Source organism: Mus musculus, chromosome 9 (genome assembly GCF_000001635.26).
Source record: "Mus musculus strain C57BL/6J chromosome 9, GRCm38.p6 C57BL/6J".
NCBI classification, from domain to species: Eukaryota; Metazoa; Chordata; class Mammalia; order Rodentia; family Muridae; genus Mus; species Mus musculus.
Window position 1 is genome coordinate 88,706,413 of NC_000075.6, and position 25,989 is coordinate 88,732,401.

At 40.9% G+C, this 25,989-nt stretch overlaps 3 protein-coding genes across 18 annotated transcripts in view; 1 reads left to right on the forward strand and 2 right to left on the reverse strand.

Annotated features, from left to right (window-relative positions):
* Mthfsl (5, 10-methenyltetrahydrofolate synthetase-like) overlaps window positions 1-13,908 on the reverse strand; it is a 34,691-nt gene extending 20,783 nt beyond the window's left edge. For 3 of the 9 annotated variants that reach the window (XR_870748.3, XR_870749.3, XR_870750.3), the window contains exons 1-3: window positions 13,247-13,384; window positions 9,076-9,337; window positions 2,429-2,505 (exon numbers count right to left, since the gene is read on the reverse strand). Coding sequence is in view for 5 of the 9 variants with exons in the window: in XM_006510728.4 (XP_006510791.1) it covers window positions 9,076-9,337; window positions 13,247-13,363 (379 nt within the window). In the remaining 4 variants the exon portion in view is untranslated. Of the gene's footprint in view, window positions 1-2,428; window positions 2,506-9,075; window positions 9,338-13,076; window positions 13,176-13,246 lie in introns of those variants that run through there. The other 6 variants (XR_379391.4, XM_006510728.4, NM_001128601.1 and 3 more) reach the window with 5 other exon arrangements.
* Window positions 13,236-25,989, forward strand: part of Gm10634 (predicted gene 10634) — a 111,271-nt gene continuing 98,517 nt past the window's right edge. For 3 of the 8 annotated variants that reach the window (XR_003948393.1, XM_035096912.1, XM_035096916.1), the window contains exon 1: window positions 13,959-14,027. The gene's annotated coding sequence lies outside the window, so the exon portion shown is untranslated. Of the gene's footprint in view, window positions 14,028-14,206; window positions 14,487-15,796; window positions 16,019-25,989 lie in introns of those variants that run through there. The other 5 variants (XM_035096915.1, XM_035096917.1, XM_035096913.1 and 2 more) reach the window with 5 other exon arrangements.
* Bcl2a1d (B cell leukemia/lymphoma 2 related protein A1d) lies at window positions 16,876-25,438 on the reverse strand. The gene is made up of 2 exons (NM_007536.2): window positions 24,888-25,438; window positions 16,876-17,120 (listed from the first exon to the last, which is right to left on the reverse strand). Exons 1-2 carry the CDS (start codon window positions 25,305-25,307, stop codon window positions 17,022-17,024), a joined length of 519 nt encoding a protein of 172 aa, NP_031562.1. The 5' UTR covers window positions 25,308-25,438; the 3' UTR covers window positions 16,876-17,021.

Sequence of the window (25,989 nt, forward strand, 5' to 3'; positions counted from 1 at the left end):
TTACAGTGTAATAGCAAGCTAAACAATATTGACTGCTTGCATGATTAAAACAGAGTAGGAAGGGCATGGTGGCACACGCCTTTAATCCCAGCACTCGGGAGGCAGAGGCAGGCGGATTTCTGAGTTCGAGGCCAGCCTGGTCTACAGAGTGAGTTCCAGGACAGCCAGGGCTATACAGAGAAACCCTGTCTTGAAAAACCAAAAAACCAAAAAACAAAAAACAGAGTAGGAAAAGGGTAGACAATAAGAAGATGAAGGAAAAAGTTGGGGGAGACAAGGGGAAGGCAGATAGTAGGAGAGAGGAATGGAAAGGGAAACGAAGGTCTCTGGGGAGGGAAAGAAATACTGGAATTCCCTCTGTGCCCTTCCACATCTCTGTCCACAGGAGAAGTTTTTCGTAGCTCCCTGGCCCTAGCTCTGAGTGTTTAGAACCTAAATATTTCACCCAGCCAGTCCTTGAGCAGCCTTTTCCTCCTCAACCAATCACCCTTGTTAACACCGATACTCCCCATCCCACCTCCTCACTGGACCCCTGGCCCTCTGCATCCTTAGCCTGTCAGCACACTGACCACTGCAGGAAGTTAAGAAAATAAATCTACTGAACGAAGCACAGATGTCTCAAAACTCTTTAGAGTTCACATCACTGGACTAGGTTACTTGCCTATTATACTATTTTAGGAATAAAACCTAACTGTGAGTCTACCAGAGAGGTCATTCAATAAATATCATATATGGTTAGTACTTTATTATAACAACTAATAGCCTTTTTTAAAAAAAAAGTATTGAGCTGGGATCCAGTTAGACAAGGGCTTGCCTAGCATGCCTTGAAGACCTGAGTTCGATCCCCAGTATAGCATAAACAAGGAATAGTTGTAGATACCTAAAATCAAAGTACTTGCTAGGGTCAGAAATAAAGAATCAGGAGTTCACAAGGTCAAGGCCATCTTTAGCTACTTGGTAATTCCAGGCCAGCATGGAGTATAAGAGACTCCACCTTAAAAACAAAACAACCCACTAAAGTAAATAAAATGAAAATAAAAAAAAGAAACTGAAAAGTATCTAAAAGTTAGAAAATATAAACATGAAATCCTTCTAAATCTGTCCACCTTAGCCTTTCTATTTCTTCATCTATGTATTCAAAGAAAGAATTTGTGTGTGTGTGTTGTTTCAGAGGAGACATACAGTCTCACTATGTAACTCAGGCTGGCCACAAACTCACGAGGATACTCCTGCCGTAGTTTCCAGAATGCTAGAAAAACAGGCAGTTGCAGGCATGTCCCATCAACCCAGTTTCCTTTCCTCTCTTAACTCTTTCCTAAAACATATAAATATCTAAAGCAATAATTATACTGCACTGCTGGATGCATAGTATATAGAAACATAATTTATATGATACAAAAGGGAGAGGGACTCATACAGAAGCAAACCCCCTGTATTTTATTGGAATTTAGTAAACACAGATCTGAAACAGACTGAGCTATATTATAAGCTATATTACATTCTTTAAGAAACAGCACTCGGGAGGAAGAGGCAGGCAGGCGGATTTCTGAGTTCAAGGCCAGCCTGGTCTATAGAGTGAGTTCCAGGACAGCCAGGGCTACACAGAGAAACCCTGTCTCAAAAAAACAAAACAAAACAAAAACAAACAAACAAACAAACAAACAACTCCAAAAGAAAACACTAAATTTCTTTTAGACAGAATTTAAAAATCAACAGGGGCATTAAGAGAGTTGACACACACAAACTCCCTCACTTTGTATGCCTCGATGTTTACACGACCAGTAGTTCCCAAACACCTGCATTAGTGGAACTGCAGAGAAGGCTGAGACCCCTGGCAGGGGTGAGACCTGACCCTGCACAGATACAAAATCACTTCTATTTAAATATTTTTTGGTTTTCCTTGAAATTAGTATCCTTATGGTCCATGAATTGCTTTTATTTTCAACCATGTATTTCACGGTGACTGTGTTGCTGTATATAAAAAGTCATGTGAGTTTCTGTTTGTGTGTTTGTTTTGCTAGGTCTCCATCAAAATTAGCAAATGTACCTGGTTAAGAAAATGTACCTGTTGGTCTTATTGCTTTGTAAGGTCACCAGATAATGAATGCCCTTTTGAGAAAGACATCTAAGCCAATAGCTTTACAGTGTTTTAGAACTTACTGGAAGAAAAATATCAGATCCATTTCATGATCAGCACACCTAAATAAACATTTCCTCCCAATTTCTTTCTGGTTTGGTTTTTAATACTTCTTAAGGAAATTAAAGCCCACTGATGCCAGGTATAGAACTGCACATCCTGGTACCCCAACTCCAAAGACTGGGGATAAAGCATCGTAAATGTAAGGACACTCTGGGCAACCTAGGAAGACTCTGTCTCAAAACAAACCAGTGTGGTGACTGATGAGGAAGCTGTTGGTATAATGCTTACCAAGCACACACAGTGCCCCAGGTTGATCTCCAGCACTAAACACATGGGGACAGTGGCATGCATTGTGGCCTCAGCATCTGAAAGGTGCAAGCAAGTTAAAAAGTTCAAAGTCATCACATTCAGTGAAGTAGCAAGTAAGGCCAGCCTGGGCTACATGAAATTCTGTCTCAAAATCAAACAAAGCCATTAATGAGTCATGGATTGAAGTTACAAAACTCTGCCCTATATAATACGATAAATGGCTTCATGCCAGAGTTTTGGTAAATGGTCCGGGCTAGCTGAGCCACTATACTCTGATAATTCTAAATTTCACCAAGTGAACTTCACTGCTTAGCCCGAAATAATGGGACAGGTAATCACAAGATACATTTCACTTTCCACTGCATCTCATAGCTCATTGCCCACTTCACTCAATAATACCACAGTGGTCTGTTGACTGTGCTCTGTTCTCGGTTTGTATACTTTCTGTGAAACGGTAGCTTTCAGGCTGTGCCTTATCTACCTCATACATACCTTTGTCTCCTTTTTGAGTATGGTAAGCTCCAGTTCCATCTCCAGCAGTGCATAAACTGGGCAAGGTGGCAGATACCACCACGTGTCTGGAGAGTAGCCACCAAAGTCATCCTCGGCTACACAGTGAGCTCTAGGCCAGCCTGGGCTACGAGACCTCAAGACAAAGGGGCTGGGGATGGCACTAGAGTGGAAAACTAGAGAACTGGATGGCCTCCCCCTCTCGTTAACTGCCTGTGTGTCCTCCAAAAAGTCACTTGACCTCTCTGGGCTACAGCTAACTCATCGGAATAAGGGAGAGACTGTATAAAGATGGTAAGAAATTGTTCTGCTTTCTGCAATTCCTACATGGAGGGAATTTTCTCTATAATCCAAAGAAGGAAGCTACTCCAAGAGCCATCAAAATAGATAAATGTGCACATATGACAATGACAACAGCCTTGATTTACTTTTAGCTAAAACAAGCCATGTCAAAACTTCAGTAAAATCAACAATGTTTCTGTTGTGTGAAGGAGATGTGGTTAAAGGTTTGCTAAAACACTTCCTGTAAGAGCAGTGCTGCTACAAATCACACTGAAAACAGCAAATCGTGCCGGATCTTTAGCAACTCTCTTCTTTGCTTAGTATAAACTAAACCAAAACCAAGTGTTCTCTCCTGAGCATGTGACAGTCATCTGTGTGGCAGTGTCCCTGAGTCACTGCTTAATATAAACTAAACCAAAACCAAGAGTTCTCCTGAGTATGCGGCAGTCATCTGCGTGGCGGTGTCCCTGAGTTTCTGCAAGTAGCTGAGACAGTATGGCCTGGTCCCCAGGACTATGGACATCCCTGGCTTCAGTCTAATAATTAACACATTTGTTCAGCATACAAAAGAGGAGATATAGCAAAAGTATTAACTTCATCTGATCTGAGGCATAACAATGATCTCAATGTACCCCAGGGCACAGAAAGAACCATGGTGCAGTAGGTCAAGATCTGCCATCTCGCAGGAGTGGCACAGTCTAAAGCGAGACAGTTGTGATCATCCAGTGGCTATTAGGATACAGAAGCACTTACTGACAGGGAATTAGAATTTCCTAGTAATATCATGCTGCAAGGAGGGAAAGGTTAAAGCCTGGTGCCAGTTGGCGAGGAACCTCTTTTCTGCTTTTCCCATGAAGGAACTGGGGATGGGGGGAGGGGGCAAGCCTGGCTTGTTGTGCTTCTAGAAACCAAGCTTTTGATCCTAAATACTCCATTAACAAAACTGCAAATTCTGCTTCTTACCAACCTTTAACACAATACCCATCACAAATACACAAGGCCTCCAAGCCAATCCTCAGCCTCCACTGCAAGTGTGGCAACATCAGCAGCCAGGCAGCATCCCATGATTCTCTTAACTCAATGACTTTCCCAAAACCAGCCCCGAGAGACTGAAAATCCCAGGACCATCATGCAGGAAGGCCCTGACCAAATCAGAGATAATGTTGACATTTTACATATGATATAAATAATAAAAAAAAATCACAGCATCTATAAAATAATCCCCATGTATTCTTTGTAAGTTTTTAATTCAGGTGTTCTTCATGTATAAAGGACTGATCATCTATTCATCTATATTAGTATTGTCTGAACTTATAATAAATTCAGATTTACTTTGAGAACTTTCCAGTTTGAATCAACATGTTGCGAAAGTTATTAGGGTCAGAGCATAGACCCTGGCAAGCAAAACAAGCCAGGCTCAGCCACTGCCCTCAAAAGGTCAATTACACAGACAACAGTACAAAACAGAGAGAGGAGATTAATCCACTGTGGCCATACTGGAAGGAGGAATCAATAAAGAGGTGCAACGAACGCCGCCCCACCCAATCCTCTGCTGGTCTGGCCATGATGTTCACTCTTTGAGTATGCCTCTATTTACTCATTTGGTTGGTTATTCTGTTAGTTACTGGGGAAGGAATCACATGTTACTAAACATGTAGGAAATCTCAAGTCAAGTTGCTGGAGTCGGTTTTCTCCTCCCATTTGGGTTCCAGGATCCAAGTCAAGTCCTCAGCCTGGTGAGGAGGAACCTTTACCTACTGAGCCATCCTGCCAGCTCCAAGGTTTGCATTTCAATAGCAGGCAAGCTTTGTATGTAAATAAGCAGTCCCACTCCCTGGGTGGTCATTGTCCATCACTGTTCCCACTCCAGTTTCTCCTGCAAGGTAGTCTGGAAAGGTATCAGAATTGTGTGAAATCTCTCCTTGGGAGACAAATTCCTCTCCTGGGAGGCACCAGCCTTCAGCTTTTTCCATCTCTTGGCATGGGATTTTTGAAAAAGTTCCTTAGGACCATTGCTTCAATAATCTGATAACTGAAGGAAAAGGCACCTTGTCTCTCTCCTTAGCCTGTCTTCCTTCCTGCTTGGATGACTATACAGACTATGAACCAAATGATAGGAGGTACCAGGGATACAGTATCTTAGACAAAAATCTTGCCCTATAGAGACAAAGTCTATTAGAACAAAAAGAAATATGCTCCGAAGAAGAATTAATAAAACGTGGGGATTAATGCTAAGTGCCAAGGACTTAAGAATCACAGAGAAAAAGACTAGGGTGTTGGGAGCAGCCAGGGAAAATATTCAGTACTCAATGATGATGACAACGTTCTACTGATTCCTCCTGACAACACACTGTGTAGTATTTAACTGTATATCATCCTACTTTGTTCTCACTACAAAACGGCTTTATTAGTCCCAACTCTTGGGGCCTTTCAGCTTTTTAGTCATTTTCCAAATTCGTAAGTAATTGAACCCAGCTTACAATTTGAGGGCCAGGGATCTCAGAGCCTGGACTACAATATTCTAGCCTGAAGAAACACATGACACATTCCAGCCTAGAAAACAGCAAGCCTCATTTTCACAGAAGGCTGTGTACATTATAACACAACTCTAGCAAAATAGAAGGCACAGAAGCAAGGGCACTTTCACAGAGCAACTGACATCATCTCACTGTATCTCGACAATAGTCTAGGGGTAGGCTTCATAAGCTCCACCTCCAGGTGAGATATCTGGAATTCACAAGAGTTCAGGAACAGAGGTCATAGTTAGAAAGGAGGAAACTATAGAGATCAGTCCTGAATCCCTCACCAACAACAGTGACGAAATGCTATCCTCCAGCTGAGCACTTTGGGAGAAGGAGAGGAGCCACACTGGCGAGAAGCAGAAAGCAAGGGGAAACAGTGGCTCATTCAGTGGCCTGGACTTTAGAGTTAGCCAAAGTCCAGCTTTTGTCCACAACAGATCAGCAGGAAGTACTGTTGGCCAGAGACAGAGATCATTATAGTATCCAGGAAAAAAATCTAACAGATGGGTGAGCTGTATAAAAAGGCATCTGAGGGAAACCAATATGATCAGGAAACAGTTTGAAAGTCATTCTAGGGGAATAGTCAGTGTGACCAGTCAACTGGGGACAAAAGGTCACTGGGATCAGAAGCAGGTGATAAAAATTGTACAAAGCGGGATTGGGGAAATATCTGAATGGCTACGAAGGCTTGCGGCTTAAGCATGAGGTTCACTCCAGGTGCAGTTGTGCCTGTAACCCAGCATCATAATGTGGAAGAAAGAGAAGGATACATTGGGGCTTTGTCACTGCCAGCCTAGCTCTGGACTCAGTGTGAGACCCTTGTTCAAAGCCATAAGGTAGAGGGTGATAGAGCAGGGCACCCAACACCCTCCTTTGGCTTCTACATACAGCTGTGCACACACATACATAGAGCACACACATGCACTGCACACAAATATATACCAAAGAAATATCCAGTAATACCTAATAATTGGATGGTTAAAAAAGAGAGACAAGGATAATTTTATGGGTACATGCTAGCTACAAACAGAAATATATAAAAAGAATAAATTTATGAATGTGAAATCAAGGAATGGTGGAACATCTTGATGTTTAATGCAAAGCTGAACGGGGCAGCTCATAGGAGAGGGCCTGTGTAGTGCTAGCAGAAGCCCACCTCTATGAGAACCACAGGTAGTTAACTCTACCCCTGTGGGAAGCAGGTCTCCATCACACTTCTCACAGACACTCAGTGACTTCCCCATCACTGTGGGGGCTGAATGACCCTTCTACATGGGTTCCCTACCAGATATCCTGCATATTAGATATCATGCTACAATTCAGAACAGTAGCCAAATTACAGTTATGAAGTAGTAGAAACAAAATACTTTTATGGCTCACCTCGACATGAGGAACTGTATTAGAGGGTCACACAGCATTAGGAAGATTGAGAACCACTGAACTAAGTTCTTAATAACTATTTACCAGCCAGATGGCTATGTAGGTCTAGAAGCCTTGGAGGCTGAGACTTATGGATTGTGAGATCAAGACCAGCCTGGCTTTGTACTGAGATCCCATCTCAACCAAAACAAACAAACAAACAAACAAACAAACAAACCACTTTCAAATTTGTGACACAATTATATTTTCTTTGGCCTGCTCTCATGCATATCATGATTCTGTGGCATTTTTTATTTGCAAGCTCTCTATAATAAAGTTTTCATTAAATATATATATATAAAGACTTTGTGCGAGATGGTGATAAACCCATGCCTACTCTGCTATAATTCTACAGGAACCACACAGTCTTACTAAAGAAACAGTGGTTGAGGAGGGCTGAAGAGGTGGCTACAGGTCCTTTGCCCCAGTCACAGAAAACAGTCAGGAACGGTTGTATACAACCCAGGCTTGAGCCAATAAACTAATTTTGTGTCTATCCACAGTGATTCACTCAGGGATGACCACTTCAAGCAAAAAGAGTTAGGACCAGAATTTTATTGGGACTATTAGAAAACCAGACTTGCTCTTTTCTGCTGGGAATTCTAGCTCTAAGGGTATTATAAGTCCAAGCTGCCATGAGCCACAGTGAACACAAAACCAACATCGACAGAAAAAGAGTCTCAACAAAGATAGACTGACTTCTAAAGACACTAATCCAGAGAAACTGGAGCTGCCTTGTCTGTGTAGTCTTCAGTTTCTGGACCAATATTATCCCCTTGTGCTTATGCCAAGTTGATAGTGGTTGAACCAGATTACACATTATCAATGGAAAAACTCCCGGCTAATCAATTGTCTAAGCCGCCCTCATTTTAAGGATAAATTCAGTAAAGAGACAGACCCTCTATTTTCACTTACCAGCTGGTTTAGTATCCTGTAAACCTAAGACAAGAATACCTTACAAGAAATTTTTACTTGAGAATCTGTAACTGCAACTCTGGCTACAAGTTCACCCTTTTCTAAGGTGAGATAACAAAGGCAAACCAGGAAGACGAGTAGACAGCAAAGGCTGCAGCAGAGATGATCTGCGCTCCCACTGGCTCACCTCCAACACGGTGAGGCTTGATTTAGGCTTTAGCACTGAACTTGCCACTTTCTAAACTGCTGATGCAAGGAAAACTGCACACTGAGTTCGATAAGCATGCCTGCTCAGCAGACTTTTCTGCAAACAACAGTGGGGGGGGGGGGCAGGTTCGGTGCCTCATACCACAGCTGAAAGACTCTAAAGCCTCATACTCTACTCCACTGCAACTTGGGTTGTATCACAGGAGCAAAAGCCACAACTGCTGCCACAAACATGGTATGGATGGAGAGAAGAGGATGGTGATGAAGAAGCCCATGTAAGGGGTGCACATTTGCAAGACCAACCCCTGAACTGATTGAATGTCTTTTTTAATTTGATGCTTATATTTAATGTAGAGTACAAGTTGAGATACTTTTATTAACATGAAATTTCTGTCTTCCCAGCTTCAGGGTGAGTCCTTCTAGGAACTGGGCCTTAGCTTCCTAGGCATACAATAGATCTGACCAAAAAATAGATAAAGATATCTGGTAGAAGCCGGAGAGGTGGTGTAGGCCCAGGAGCACAGCACTGGGGAGGTAGGACTTTGAGAGTTTGAAGCCAGTCTTGCCTACATAGTGACACCCTGTCTCACAAAATACACAAAAAGGGAGAAAAGATTTTTATGAGAAGAAAAACAAATCCAGTGAAACCATCAAAACATACAAAGATATCAGTTCTCCCAAGCTAGCCAAGTATGACCATGCTAGCTTCCAAGATCAGAGGAAAGAGGGTGCACCAAGGTAAGTGTTTGGATGTAAGAAAAGATGCCTTACCAGTGGATAAGGCCTCCTCCCGAACATCTCCCTCACCAGGCTGATGAATATTCCAAGATGTCTTGGGAAGTAAAGCAATTTCTTCAGGTGACGTTAACCTCACCATGTCCATGTGATTGCTCTGGAATTGGTACTGAGGGATGAAGCAGATTTTGCCTTGTTTGAAAATGTCCTTGATGATTACTTCCGTCTCAACTTCATCTTGCATGCTCAGAAAGATGGAAATTCTTTTGGAATTCTGATACTGATTGTGGGCAATCACCTAAGTGGGAAATGATGGCAGTTTTAATTTTTAAGACTATATTCTTCATAAACTAGTAACTTCTCTTACCAATTCCTCCCTTTTGTCTCCGCCTCTTTCAAGGAGTGATGCGGTGAGCTGACACTGCACCCTGATACCTGGTTTTTATTTCAAGACTCAAGATTTGCATACTTGACTCCTTCATCTCTCCACTATGCCTATGCTTGACCCTATGGAAATTCCTTAAGAAGTCATGGAATGAAAAGCTGTCTATCTTCAGATCCCAGATAAGAACCCAGTTTCCAGTTCCTGACAGTACACCTCAGGGACTCACTCGAGGTTTTGGGGGTTGTTTTTTTCTATTAAGTTGGGATCTCACAAAATTTCCAGTCCTTGGATCATTGGACATTTCTCCCATTGATTTTCCCCATTTAAGTCCCACTGAGACCTAACCTTACTGGGCTCTGCAGAACCTTTGCTACATCTGTAGGGACGCACATCAACACTTCAGTCTATATGGTGAGTCCCGGGTCAGTCACTGCCTATGTATCCTAAAGGACAGATTCTGAATCTGTCCACAAGCTCTCACAGAGAACATGCTGGTAAAAGTTTCTTAGCTCAACCAGTGTCATTCCATTCAATTAGGTGCTCACGGAGTTCATTAAAATGGGGGCAAAGGGCTCCTGGTGCAAGAATCCACATTGAGTGGAATCGCTCATCAGACAGTGGGAGCTAAGTTGTGCTCATGAAGTCCTAAGCACTTACCCAGACTCAGAAGCCGGCCCCTTACTCCCTTTCTGTGTCCACTGCTTTTCTGTCCCCCCTGTCCTTCAAGCTAAGGAAAGAAGGATAACGCAATGGCAGCTTACAAATATGGCTGACAGAAAGACTTAGGGGAAGAAAGCAAAGTTACATCTAATACCAAGGGGAGACGGAAGTTAAGCAAAGCATAGCAAAGCGAGGCTAGGGAAGGAATTCCTCCCTGCGAAGCTGTCAGAAGCTGCTGGCAGAAATGAAGCAAATGGAAACCCGGATTTGGAGCAGGCCTGAGGCTTTTCACACCGCTTACTATATAAGAAAGTCTTTTTCTTAGTCTCTTTACAGCAGAGTGTAGAAAAGCAAGAGCTAAATAAACAATAAGACACACAGCTAAAATCGGTGTGAGATTATGCATATGCATTTGCCTTTCTTCCTCCAGCTCATTTTTATGCTATCTGTTAGGAAGGGAGGATGAAGACAATGATTCCTATAAGACAGAGGGAAGATGAGCCAGTATTTATAGACACAGCACCATTAAAACATGGACACAGGAGGTGGGCAGACTCCATTCTTCCCTTAGAATTCCAAACAGTATCTGCAAAAACAGAGGAAAGCTTGTAGCTAATACACTTTCATTCATAAATCCATATTTATGAATGCCAAGGGCCAGGGGTTTCATCCACTATCATGTACAAGGTCCTCAGTTGAGGCTCACTACCCCCAAAAGACAGAAATATGCATAGCCAATCAAGGATTTTCAACTATTTTGAAAAAACAAACAAAATACAAAATAGAAGGATTTTTTAAACATAAAAAAAATAGAATTGAAAAATGATTTAGTGACAAACAGGTAATTCAAAAGATGGGGATGATTTTTAAATTCTAATTAGTCTTCACAGACAAACTGAAAACAATAACTGAATCTATAAAACATTAATAGACTGCTAGGGAAAGGAATCAGTAAGAGACCTAAGGAATACTCATTAGACATTAAAACTGTGATTAGCCAAATGAAAACAATCTAGGAGGCCCTATGAGGGAGAAAGATTAAGAAAAAAAATAAGAAAAGTAGTTAAGAGACACAAAAGATTAATCTAGAGTTTTTATTATCTAATGAAAAAGAATTTCTGAAAGATACAAAGGAAAACCGGTAATCAAGATGTAACAGTTTGAATGACAATGAACATGATAGGTTCACACATTTGTTTCTTCAAAGGGAAAGATATATTACCTGTTTTACACCCAGAAGGTGGGGAATGAATTTAGCTAACAGCCTGGTGACCTCTGAACTGTCTGCATGGCTCCTAAGATTCTTATGTTTGTCTCAGTTATCCTCCCTAGACCTCTATCTTGAGCATTGTTTCTCAGTCAGTAGAGCCCATCTTTATGGGAGATGGCATGTGTACTTTACAAATGAGAGCAGAGGTGGTTAATAACCTGGTGACCTTGGCACTATCTATATGATGGAGACTACACCGAGACCCTTAACTTGTTACATGTAGTCAATCTATAGAATTCATCTCTACGGGAGAAGACTCATGTCCCTTGTATGGCTCAAGCCATAATTATTTAGAAACTCTTTTGAATTTGAATTAAGTTAATTATAATGAGGAGATTTTTCTCCCAAAATGTGCTATGTTTAAATATGCCTAAAATAAGTGTAAGACTCTAGAAGTTTGAACCAACCCCAGGTACCAAATCATGTTGAGTCAGACTTCCTTCTTGCTTCATGCTGAAGACACTCTTCTTACCTCTGTGGTCACAGAAACCATCAAAGTGAGCTTTGAGATTCCAAAAGCCCACAGCCTATGGCAGACCCAGGACTCTCACTACCTCCACCTTGTGGATAAGATGTAAGCGCTCGGCACCATGCCTGCCTGCCTGCCTGCCTGCCTGCTTCCAAGCTTCCCACCAAGATGATCACAGAGCAGCCTTCTGAACCTGTAAGCAAGCCCAAATGAAATGCTTCCTTTTATAAGTTGCTATGGTCATGGTGTCTCTTCACAGCAATAGAACAATAACTAAACCACAAGATATAATGCATAAATGAAAACATTGGTCTCTAGATTGGAACCCATAGGTATTGAGCAGAATGACAATAAAGTAATTAAAATTTGATTAATATGGACCAAATTGGAGTTGAAGATATTTTAATATACAATATATTTAAAAGTTGTGACTAGAGAGATGGCTCCGCAGTTTAAGATCACTTGCTGCTCTTGCAGACAACCTGGGTTCAATTTCCAGCACCCACAAAGGGACTTACAACCTTCCTGAACTCTGTCTAGTTCCAAAGGATCTGGCACCCACTTCTAACCTAAGACACCAGGCACACACACACAATGGACTTACATACGTGCAAGCAAAACACGAATACATTTCAACTACAAATAGTGCCAATCGTATAGGTATTTTCTTTAAAATAATTCCGTTGAGGATATACTCTTAAGGAAGCTGAGGAAAACTAAGTAAGAAAAGAGACAAAACAAGAAAATAAGGACCAGAAACAACCCCAACTCAGAAGCAGCAACCCAAGGTGTAATGCTGTGCAGTGAACGCAGCTAAGTCACAGCATCAACAGTTATCTCCCCTTAGATAAAACTCACAGTCGAGTTTTGCCAAAATAAAGGTACAGGCGATTTAAAACTCCTAGAAAAACAGACCCAAATTCCATGTATGTTCTAAGTATGGACAAATAAAATACAGCGCATTTTTGAACAGTTGTATCACTGAGCCATATCCCCAGCCCTACAATGGTTCCTTTTGTCTCCTTCCTCTGCTACATCCCTGATCCCTTAGGGGCGACAATCATGTTTGTCATCTGTATTACCCAACTCATAAAAAAAAAAAAAAAAAAAAAAAAAAAAAAAGGTTTACTAGGTGTTCAACACATGCGAATGGATTTCAATTAAACCGGAGAGTGATTCGACAGTCTCTACAGCTCCTAATGGCTACAATGCCTTTCCTAGCAATAACAAAATAGCTCTGTGAATGACCAAACCTGCCCGGAAGCTCAGCTCGCTCCCTCACAAGCTCCAGGACCAGCGAGAGCCGCCCTTGCCTGCGGAGCGCGCTCCCCGGACGACGCGCACGCGCCCCCGGGGAGGTGCGCCTGCGCAGACTCGCGAGCCCACCCTTCCCGGAGTTTAACTCCCGGCAGTCTTCTCGTACCTTCTGCGTGAGGAGGAGAGACTGGCGCAGCCGTTCCTCCGCGCTCAAGGCCCTCAAGCGCTGCTTCAGCTCGGCCCGCAGGCCCCGCTTGGCACTGTTTACCGTGACCGCCGCCATTCCTGGCAAGCACCGCCCCGGCCACGCCCATCACCCTCGGAGCTTAAGGGGCGGGACTCCAAATCCCCTGCCTCTGTAAACCTGCAGAGGTGCACAGGCCACTTAGGCATCTGAGCAGACTCCCGTCCTGTGTTGGCAGATAACAGCATGGTGTGGCGTCCTTGACCCTTCCTGCTTGATAGCTGGGGACTGTGCACGTAGCCCAGTGTGCTTACCCTCTCTCTCAGACCACAAAAGGTCGCCATGCTTCTGCAGAGGGTCTAACAAAGGCTGTCAACTATACTCCAGGACTCGATATTCATCTAATTGTGGAGTACAGGGCTCGAGAAGCTTCAGAAGGGCAAAGCAAGCCAGACATGCGTATACATCATACCGGAAGGCTCTTGGTTCCTCCTGGTCAATGGATAAAACATTCTCCTTTACCACCAAGTGCCTTCCTCTCCCTTTCAGTCAGTTGGCTCCTTACTGATAGATTTTGGGCCCGCTTTTATAACATATGGCAGGCCCTTTCTGGAGATGGATGTTCCCTCTCTGGACAGCTCAGGACTCAGTCAGACTGTTCGTTGTTATAGAAGTATTTAACCGCTGTTGCCATCTGCTGTTTAGAGACAGATAATGCCTTTTTCTAACAGGACGTTTGACTGAGAATGGAGCAGAGAACAAAGTAAGTAGATTTGAGAAGCTCTGACTCAGACTTGCGCCACTACGCCCGGCTAAGATTTATTTATTTATTATATGTAAGTACACTGTAGCTGTCTTCAGACATTCCAGAAGAGGGAGTCAGATCTCGTTAGGGATGGTTGTGAGCCACCATGTGGTTGCTGGGATTTGAACTCCGGACCTTCGGAAGAGCAGTCGGGTGCTCTTACCCACTGAGCCATCTCACCAGCCTTTAATTTTTCTGAGATGCAGAGATAGTTTAGTCCGTAAAATGACCAAGTACACCAGCACGAGAGAGCTGAGTTCAGATCTCTGGCACCCGTGTTAAGGGATATGTAGTTCAGTTCCGTAAGATCTAAGTGCCTGGAGACAAAGCAAGGTGGGAGAGAGAGAGAACATAGATGAATAGAATCTTATCATGAACAGTAAACAAACGCTGGATTCACTTACATCTACAGACCAGGTCCGTGTGCCAATGTAATATCCATTCACCAATGGTTCAACATGAGTGTGGTGTATGAATCAGTTTCGACTGAAAACATGTGAGACATGGAGAATCCTGAGCCATCCTTAGACCTAGGGAGTCCAAATGGTTATCTTAACATCATCCTCAGGTGATTCCCTACCCATAATAATGTTTGAGAATCACCACCATAAACCAATGTATTCATCAACTATTAATTAGCAGGAATAAATAGAACTTAGCATGGATATAGTCCTGGGTTTTACAACCAGCACTATACCAAATAATAATTATTGTTATTATTATTATTATTATTATTATTATTATTATACATGTTAAATTGTTGCTGTTAAATTCTGAAGGCAGGGCTTTTCTGGATATTCATGACAATTATATGTGGCTCCCTACATAGACACATCCCTTCAACAATAAATACGTAGTCTAGCAGCATAACCCAGGGGTAAAGTATGTACAAGTATGTATCTTGGTTTGATCACCAGGACTGCAAAAAATGATAGCTTTGATAAAAATATATGTTACATACGTACATTTTCTTTGAGGATTTATTTGTACCTATAACTGCGTGCAATCTTAGTGTGTAAAGCTCTCTAGGGTCATAAATCTGCATGTTCTATCACAGTAATGATATGTTTTGTAAAATGCTGTGTAGTGCCCATGCTGAGAGGAAGAGAAGAGAAGAGAAGAGAAGAGAAGGAGGAGGAGGAGGAGGAGGAGAAAGAGAAGGAAAGAGAAAGAGAAAGAAAGAGAAAGAGAAGAGAAAGCTGGCCAAGAATGCATGGTGGGGGGGGAGGGAGGAGACAGAGAGGCCAGAGGCAAGGTCCTCAGAGAGAAAGCAGAAAGGATCAGAGGGAGCCCCTAGAGGCCAAACAGTCCTTTTATAGCAAGCCAGGCTCCTGACTTGAGACCCTGACTCAAAACAAAAGCAAAGAAACCTTGCATGAAATATCTTGACCTTGGTGGCACACACCTCTCCTCTCAGCACTCAGAAGACTGAGGCAGGAAGACTGTGCTGATAGGATCATGCTGTGCTACACCTTGAGAAATGTGTCTTCAAACACAAACAGTTTCAAGGTTTGAAGGTGAAATTCCCCCAACCACAGTCTCATGTCTGAACACTTGGTCCCCTATCTGTTGGCACTGTTTCAGGGTGTTGTAGAACAGTTCTAACAAGTGACTGACTCACTGTGGGCATCAGAGCTCAAAAGTGATTACTGGGTCTGACTCACCTCTGTAAGATTCTAATTAACTTCCTACCTGGTCTTCTTGCTTATTCCTTCCCACTTCTCCAGTTTAAAGGTGGCAATAAAATAGAAGACCATGCTGTTTATGATATGGTGGCATTGCTATGCACAAAGCCTGGAGGCTCAACCTCCAGCACCACACAAACTGAATATGGCAATAACATGTCTGTAATCCTAGCCCTCACGATGTGGAGACAAAAAGAACAGAAGTTAAGTTCATTACTGACTTGCCCAGGGTCTTCATCCCTTCAGTGAGGAATCACCTCCAAGGTACTGTTCATAATTGAGATTCCTTGTAAAGATTTACCTGGCCTTGGAAAGAGGGGATCTTTCTTCACAGGAGCTACCAGTAGCCTCAAGGGAAACATAATGCAAGTGATCTAGACCAAAATAGAGGATTTCTATATATTGCCATCAAATTTGATCTAAAAATTGGAGCAGGGTCTTAACGAAAGATAGTTTTCTCTGTGTGTCTTTTTCTGCCTCTGTCTCTCAGGCTCTCTGTCCATATGTCTCTCTCTCCGTCTGTCTCTGTCTCTCTCTCACACAAATCGAGTTTAATAATGGCTTGATATTCCTTCATTTAGCTGCTTTTGTTCAAACCTCTCCAGTTTCTTCCTCTAGGAGCAGAAAGAACAGTGATCCCTTCTTGACTATTAGAAAGTCAGACTGATGACATATAACCTGATTGTTGACTATGACTTGACTTGGGGAAAATGAATTCCACTTTTTGTGTCTTGCCATGGGACAAATGTGGATTGGCAAGAGAAAGAAGGCAAGAGAAGGTCAGAGAGGACTATAACTTGAGGCCTTCCTTTTAGCCCCAACATTGCTTATCTGACTGTCCTATCCATGAACCCCAAATTAAAGGCCAAAGAGTAAAGATTCAGGAGAGGGCATCAATAAGAAACTGTAAAAATCCAGGAAAAGGTAGGAAGAAGATTTTAGCCTCTGTAAGGTTTAGCTTAGTAACCCAGCCTTTTAGATCATGAGCACACCCTTATGGAAAAGTCTCTACCTCATGCTAGAGGTACAAAAAGGATCCTTCCAGGTCATCATCTGTCCTTACTTCAATACCTGTCCCTTGTATTGAATGACAGACTCAAAACTGAAATCATGAAACATGTACAGAAACAAATACTAGTAATTTATTCATTAAAGTTGAAACAAAATATCTGCAACTCTGGAAAGACAAGTTTCATGTTTGTAAATGGAAATGCCAAGTGCTGATAACCATTCTCGTGGGAGCCAAGGTTCTCTCTGGTCCGTAGTGTTACTTGAGGAGAAAGAGCATTTCCCAGATCTGTCCTGTCATCTGCAGAAAAGTCAGCCAGCCAGATTTGGGTTCAAACTTCTTTATGAAGCCATCTTCCTATGAGAAAATATTGAACATTTAAAAATTGGTGGGATAATCTCTCTGCTCTCACTACCTGTAATCATTACATTTTCAATATGTTCTCTACTCCAAGGCTAAACTCCTTGAGAAACCTTTAGAAACACTGCCCAATAGAAATGTAGTTTCGCCTACATGTGCTAATATTACTTCTTTTGCTTTGTAGCCACATATTGAGAAATCTCTTAGTCAATCTTCTTTTGCTGTAAAGAGACATCATGACCAAGGCAGCTCTTATAGAAAGGAAACAATTAATTGGGGGCTTACTTTTGGTCTCAGAGGTTAGTCCATTATCATCATGTCATGATGCACGGTGGCACACAGGCTGCTAAGACCTATATCCTGATCTGATCCATAGGAAGAGACAGAGATAGAGACAGACAAACAGACAGACAGACAGACAGACAGACAGATTTTGGAATTGGACTGGGCTTTTGGGAAACCTCAAAGCCCAACCCTTACTAACACACTTCCTCCAACAAGGCCACACCTCTTAATCCTTCTAATCCTTTTGAATGATGCCACTCCCTGATGTCTAAGCATTCAAATATGAGCCTATGGGGACCATTCTGATTCAAACCACCAGAAGAGAAAAAGAAAAAAAGTAATAATTTGAAAACAATATGAAACTGAATGTATATTAAATATTTGAATACTCTTTCAGTGTGTAGAGAGTATGAAATCATGTTTGAGATGTTATATTCTGTTTTGCCTATCAGATATTCAAAATCCAAAGAGTAGTATTTCCTCTTCACTCAAAGTAGCTTTGTTTTTGGTGCTCATTGGCTATAAGTTCTAAGGAAAGGAATTTTCTCTTTTTCTTCTCTTTATCTTTCAATTGCTTAGGACTGAAAAATATATTTATACTCATATTTACATCTATAAACTGTATTCCCCTGAGAATTATAAGGACTCATAGTAAATCCAAACTAAACCAATGTACTTGAGCCTTAGAAAATGTTATTTCCACTATAATTACTTTTGAGACAAGCCTTTTTCTTTTAACTAGGAAAACCCAAGCTGGTAGAAATAATTCAAGTCTTTGAATACACACACACACAAACACACGCATATATACCAATAAATTGTAGCACACTGTAAAAACATTTTTAGAACTTAAAATCTATAATTCTATGTTGGTTGGAAATTACTTCCACCTTATATTAATTCCTATTTTATCTAATGAGTACACTCAGGCTCAGGGGGGCAAAGTTACCTAAGTTAACAGAACTCATTGTGTGGTAGCATACTGTGGTTTGGGTACTTGTGAGGCAGACAGGGGGCTTTCTGTAAGCAAGTCTTGACCACACAGTGAGTTCTGAGCCAGCCTGCGATACAAAGCTAACTGTGCCACAAAGTAAAAAAGATAACATAATTCTTTGCCTGGATGGAGTCTGGGATGCAAATATTATACCCCTTTTCATTCCTTATATTCCCAAACAAACACAAGAAAGACTACAAACACTTATTTATTTTTGTTGTTTTCAGACAGGATCTTATGTAGCCCAGGCCAGCCTAGAAGTCACCAAGTAGCAAGAAATGACCTTTGACCTTTGAATCTTCTATCTCTACCTCCTAGCCCTGGGATTATAGTCATGTTCCATTGTGCTGGATTCAGGCAGTGATAGACCCTAAGACCTTGTACACAGTAAGCAAGTACTCTACCAACTGAGGAATATCCCCAGACTGTTCTTGCACATTCTCTGCATTACCACCCTGATATTCTTATGTTTATCTAGCAAGATGTTGTTCTGCATCTTGTAAGCTCCCAGATTAAAAGGTCCCCAAATATCTATACCCTAATGGGACTAATACAGAAACAGTGAATCAGATGCAGCTCCTTGAAAGTCAGAGGACTCTGGAAATCTCTGAAGATCTTGAAATTAATAGTTGTGGAATCATCAGCAAACCAGGGGAATCATTATCAGTCAGGGGAATTTCCCATGTGAATGAATAATTGACCAAGAAAGTGTCTGCCTGCTGTGCTCAGGATCAGCTGTGGCACACATGATGCCATGTCCCAACAGAAGAAGACATTGCTCATTCTCCTGTTTCCTCTTCTCCTAACCTTACAGTCTCACGTATTTCCCACAGTCTCAGGTATTTAGACATTTCTTGTTTGCTTTCCAGGAATATTAATATTCTTATAGCCAATAGGTAAAGTGGTAGCCTCTAAAATGATCTATTAACAGGATAGCTAATTATTGGGCAGTTAACATGCTAACTTGTTAAATATGTCCAACTTCTAAGGTAAAGGAAAAAAAGCTAAATGCAGATAAAAATAGTTGAAATATATGCACATATGTACATAGGTAGGTAGATAGATAGATAGATAGATAGATAGATAGATAGATAGATAGAGACAGATTAAAAAGAACTGCAAGCCAGGAAAAAATTATTTATCAGGAAACAGTTCATTCATTCAAATGTAAGAAAAAGTAATCAGGCCTTAATAGTTGAAAGAGAATTTCACTAAAGCTTAAATCATTAGTATATGAGGAAACATTTTAAATTAAAAGCAATTTTGTATTTCAATGCATTGAGGTAAAAATATTTTTCAGTTAGGTTCTTCTAAAACTATTTTCTTTAGCCATGCTATTATATAAAAGAAAGTATACAGATAAGAATTTATTGTTACAATAGTAATGTAGCAATAAGCAAGAAATGCCCAGTCTGATTATTTCTTGGAATAGTGATAATTTGTTAAATTGGGCTCCTCTGGTTTTGAGAAAACATAAAGCATAAAATAATACACCAAGCTGCTGTGGCTTAACTACCTTCCAAAGTTCATGTTGAGTCTTAATTGCTATTTTGATAATATTGAGTTGGAATCTTTAAGAGATACTTTGGTCATGGGAGTACCCCCTCCATAGCCAAATGAAGACTATTAACTGAAGAATGATTTTATTAGGAAAGGTGTGGTCCGCCCTCTATCTTCCCTCCCCCATCCCTTCCTTTTCTTCCTACCTCGTTTCCTGGGTACTTCTCCCATATTTCAGCAAGAGGGCTCTTAACAGATGCAGCCCATCAATGCTGGTGCCCTTGGATGTCAGCACTCTCAGACTCCCTAAACGACTTCTTTTTTTTTTTTTTTCTTATAATTTACTGTGTGAGATATTATAGCTTTACAAAGCAGACTGGCACATAGTACACCAATAATCCAAAAAAATTAAAATCTCTGGATTTTTAGAAAGCTATGAGCAGATATACCATCACTTCTCTAGAGATCATTCATTCCAGAGCTGTTTTTTTTTTTTTTTTTTTTTTTTTTTTTTTTTGTGAGCTGGGGCTAGAGTTCAATGGTGGAGCATGTGCTTAGCAGCCACAGGTCCCGACTACGGATACCATTAGAAATCCCTTTACTGAGATGGATGGTTAATCAGTCATCTGTACACTTCTGCATATTCACTCTGCCCATTCACTTTGTCACTAACTAACAACACTATTATTTAAAGCAAGAAGAAAGAAAATGGGAGGGGAGGGAGGGAAGGAAAAGGGCATAGGACCTCTTAGCTTAACTCTTACAACTCTTAGTATTCAGCTTACTTCCAAGCGACCAATTTGGTGTATCCTACTTCTAAAAGGGATTTCTGTTTGTACCTAGGGTAGTTTTAAAAATTATATTTAAACTTCTTGGGACTTCCCATGTGGTCCCCATACTTACACAATTCTATTTACATAGTTACAAACTACTTTGATGAGAAAGTATTCTAGTTTTTTAGTATAGGTATATTGTCTTCATTTTATTGTGTTCATACTATATTATTACATCATGCTATATTATGTTATACACATTACATAGGAAGTCTGAATCTTGGAGTACTTCCTAGGTAATTTACCTTAGGTTATGCCTCTAGTAAGTAGGAAAATTCAGAGTTCAAGCCTCAGATTTCTATGTCAGTTCCTGAGAGCAATAGCTATGTGCAAGGTACTTTCTGTACAATGGGGCCTATGCTGAGCATGAAGGATACAGCGTTGTGTATAAAGGTATAGCCCCTCACCCCTGTGGAGCTAATGAACAAGAACTCTTCTTTATTCCATAAAAGACACAGAAAAAGTGTTTCATTAAAGAGTATGGAAGTAGGAAAGTCACTTGAATCAAACTAAAGCATGGTTTCCAACGGGTGAATCGCTGAGTTTCATCTTCAGTGCATTCTTAGTTTTTGTGATAGGTCTTACCCACACTTGGTCTTGAAATTACCCTGTGCTCAAGCAGTGTTCCTCTAGTCTTTGCCTTTGAGTAGCTGAGACTACAGACACCCAGCTACTAAAATGTATCCCAGTAGCTTTAGGAACTATCTTTTCCTCTGAAATGCTGATGATAGGGGGGAAATCATATTAATCTTCTACCAGACATTATGATTTCAACCATGCACTTCAAACTGGTAGAGGAGACTGGAGAAAATAATAGTAAATGTAGAAGATTAAGTAAAACGGAGATGACAGGTTGAAACTAAAGGGACTATGTAAGACAAGGAAAGAACAGAGGAAGGAGGAGAGGGAAGAAAGAGAAGGAATAGAAAAATGAAGAGGAGAGGGATGGAAGGAGTGAGATTATCCATCCTATTACAGATAATTAATTTCTTGGTTATCCCCTTAGTGTAGCTGAGGTCCATGCTTACTAATTCCTAACTCAAGTGGAATATACAACTTTTGGAGTCTAAATTTATAGATTTTCTAAATGGGAGTTAGGCAGCATTAGTATTAGTGTTAGTATTAATGTTAGCATTTATTAGTAATAACAATAGAATTAAAGTTGTACTGAATGCTCATTTGTAGGAATTGCTCTGGATCCTTTGTGTGTGAGTAACATATGTGATCCTTGTGCCAACCCTAGTAGAGAGGCTGCAATATGGCCTATTTTTACTGAGGAGGAAGCAAAGTATAGAGAAGTCACCTAAGTTATTTCAGTCACAAGGATGAAAGCACTGAACCCTGAAATGAAGCCAGCCCTGTATTAATTGGAGTTAGTGCTCTTCCTATCTGTGCTGTGCTCCTGTACCACATCTGGCTCTGAAATTCTCATAGTGTTTCCTTGCATGGTTCAAGTGTAATAGAACCATAGGTTTCATGGTTTTTGATCAGTTTGGTAGTTTCCCTTTCAGAAAAGGAAAAAGGAAAAAAATGTAAAATATGCATTTCCCCTTCTTACTGAACCACCTGACCATTGACATAGACATGTGGCTGTATGTTTTCTACAAAATGAACCATTCAAAGTAAACTAAATCATCAGATCAGATTTGTCAGTGGCACTGTGAAAAAAAAAAGAAAAGGTGCCATTTTGCTATACCTGTGTCTAGGGGCTCACTAGATACTTCTGTTTGCCATTAGCAGAATAAGTGATTTCTGTTAGCTGGAATACAGTATTAAGATTGCTTTAAAATGATCTCAAACAACTCTTCTATCATGTTGACAACATAATCTCCCAGCTGTAAAAGGAAAGATCTGAGAATCTGCATAGGAGCTTTGTAAAAGGTGTGTGTGTGTGTGTGTGTGTGTGTGTGTGTGTGAGAGAGAGAGAGAGAGAGAGAGAGAGAGAGAGAGAGAGAGAGAGAGAGAGAGAGAGAGAAGAGGGGTTCTTTCATACCTCTAGTAAGATAGACTTTCCCTACTACATATATGCTAATATCTCTGTGACTCCCAGATAATGAATGCATTTCTAGAGATTCTAAGAGACCACTCTAAACCATTCATTCATTGGAATTTTAAGAATTCATACAATATCTTAGTAAGGAGTTAGATTTTTTAGTAACAGATATTCTGTCTTGCACATGCTGTGCTAGACAATGGGAAGGAACATAGTGTAAACCTACAGAGCTTGTGAGACTCTTTGCTCTAGGATCATTTGTGGCTGCTGGGCTAGAAGACATTTGTCTTCACTTAAGTTGTACACAGTGCAGCAGAAATTTTTCTAACATGTTTTAGCTAGACCCAAATCAGTCCAAGTTAGAAAGAAGAGTAGTTGAAAAGGAGGACTGACTTACAGTAAGACAGCACTAAGCAAGCAGACTTCTAACAAAACATAAATGGAACAGCCAGTGTTCAATAAAGTCAATTGCACCAAACTTTTAAATACTTGTAATTAATGAAAACATAAACAGTTTTTAGAAGATAAGAAACAAACTAAAAATACTCTGCCACATATAAGAATTCTCAGAGTTCTTATAAGTTAATACATCCATTGAAAACTGGGCAAAACAGGCAATTCTAAGAATTAGTCAGTAAACATGAATAGATGCTCAACATGAAGAGAAGCTGTGCTAGTAACCAAGGGGAAAAGAATTAACACAAAATAACTAGGTGTGTGTATTTAGTGTAACACAGTGGAGAAAGTTAATAAATTACTAGGACCTCATACTAGAGGACTTGGACCAAGGGAATACAGGATGCTCTCAACATGCTCTGGTAGAACCACTATGGAAGGGAAAACTCCAGTAATTTCAAAGTGGATATACACCCTGAGCAAGTAAATATACAAGCAAATATCCACCCTAGAAAACATACCTACACGCAGGAAAAGGTCTGGAAATAACTCAAATAAATATATGCCAGCTGGAAGAGGCCAAGTCTCCAACAACATGTATATACAACAAAACAGACTAAGAACTCGGTGTGGGACTAGAGATCTTGTTCACACAATACAGGGACTCCACGATTGATGTACTTCCTCAGACCATAAAATAGTCTTTAAAATGTTATTTTAAGTGTACTGGGTTGACGAAAGCAGTTACAGAATAAATCTATGTACTATTTGGGTGGGTGAGATGAATGAGTCCTTCATGTGACCAGAGGTGGCCTTCTACTGATTTACTATGTAGTTGAAGATAACCTTGAAGTTTTGGTCCGTTTATCTTTCTTTCCATGGTTCCGTAATTGGCACTTCTGTGTATAGCCCGGATACCAATTTGTAAAATATTCCCCAGAAAGACTAACCATGAGGCTAAGGATACAGTACACTGATAAAGCATATGTTCAGACCACATTAGGCTCTAGATTTGACCCCTAGTGACTTTGTAGGGGAGTCTGGTTAGCTACACATGATAGTGTGCTAAGAAAATGGAAAATAGTGTGTAAGTAATGTATGTATAAAAGCATACACATAGTTGACTATTACAACACAGTGAAGTACATATGACAGTATTTAATACCAGCTCTTTCTGTACTAGTTCTAGATTGTCATGAGAAACCCTAGCAAGAGGCAGGCACTTGGGGATCTGCACTTCTGATATTGAAGATATTGTTTTAAAAAATATGGTGCTGATCTCAAGCCCAGACCTCACAGCTAGAATTAAAGCTGGAAACACAAATGTTCTCCAACTATAAAAAGACGGGGGTGGGGAGTGGGCTGGAGAGATGGCTCAGCAGTTTAGAGCACAGACTGCTCTTTCAGAGGTCCTGAGTTCAAATCCCAGCAACCACATGGTGGTTCACAATCATCTGTAATGGAATCTCATACCCTCTTCAGATGTGTCTGAAGACAGTGACAGTGTACTCACATACATAAAACAAATGTATAAATCTTATTTTAAAAAGCCTTAAAAAAACATTTCAAGTAGAGGCCATTGGAAAGGACCCAGGGGATTTTTGTTTTGTTTAATTTTAACTCAGAGTATCTAAAAACAAGGCATACAAACAGACTGAAGTCCTTTGATTGTTACTTTCTTGTTTGTTTTAATTAGTAAGGAAACTCTTCATTCCTATTCTTCACTAGAAAAAAAAATATATATATATAGTCATCACACATACCCAACCTCCATTCCGCCGTATCCATTCTCCTGTGTTATTCATTATGAATTCTGCCACAAAACTGGAAACTTGTTTGTAAGCACCTACATCCAGGGCAATCTGCTCTTGTGGAAGTTTTTTGAGGAGAACACCCCCAAAGGCAAATATAGTCACAATCCTTCCCCAGTTAATGATGCCATCTTCAAACTCTTTTTCCATCACTTGGTTGAATATTATTCTGGCGGTATCTATGGATTCCACGTGAAAGTCATCCAAGTATGACTTCAGATTCTTTTCAACTTCCTTCTGAACGGAGAAAGCAACTCTTTGTAGCACTCTGCATGCTTGGCTTGGAGCCGACTCAAAGGCGGGTACCTGTAGCACATACTGAAGGTAGTGCTCAGCCAGGGAGTGGATATACATGAACTCGTACTCAGACATCTTCCCTGGCAGAGCTGACTGCTGCTGCCCACCTAGAGGCCAAGGAGGCAAAGACTGCAAAGATAGGTCTTGTCAGGGGAGGAACCCTAATCATATCTGGAGGCTGTTGGAATTTCTGTTTGCATCATGTCACAGCGTCCTTCCTTCTCGTCACTTATGTGCGTGGGCGGTCTGTGAAAGCCAAAGTTCAGACTCTGAAGGAGGAAAATGTTTCAGAGCAACACACCACTTCCTCTTCTGATTCAGTTTAAAAGTCAAAAATGAGAGGATGTGGAGAAACAAGATCCCTCTAAGTAGGTGGGAACTAGAGGCTCTTCAAAGTCACTCTGGCAGTAGTACACTTGAGAGGTATATAGACCAGGTTGAGAGGAGACAAAGTTAGCTCTTTTCGTCAATTTAGAATTTCTGATAGAAAACGATCCGGCTATAAACTCAGTACATATTTCATTTTAAGTATTCGTTTACTTTTTTCTTTGGACTTGCCTGAGAGTATGTATATGTATCACGTGCCTGGAAACCCACAGAACCGAGAAGAGGGTGTCAGATCCCTTAGAACATGAGTAAGAGGCAGCCTGGTATAAGCGCTGAGACGAAACCTGGGATCCCCTGAAACAGCAGCAAGTGTTCTTAATTCCTGAGTCACTCACCTCTCTAGTCCTTAAAACATTTTCTTATATCACAT

What these genes read in the sequence shown, in the direction of transcription:
- Bcl2a1d (NM_007536.2), bottom strand. Translation starts at nt 25,307, where the DNA reads ATGTCTGAGTACGAGTTCATGTATATCCACTCCCTGGCTGAGCACTAC. An exon ending in TACGGCGGAATGGAGGTTGG is followed by an intron (nt 17,121 to 24,887) that starts GTATGTGTGATG and finishes ATTTTCTCATAG; the next exon opens with GAAGATGGCTTCATAAAGAA.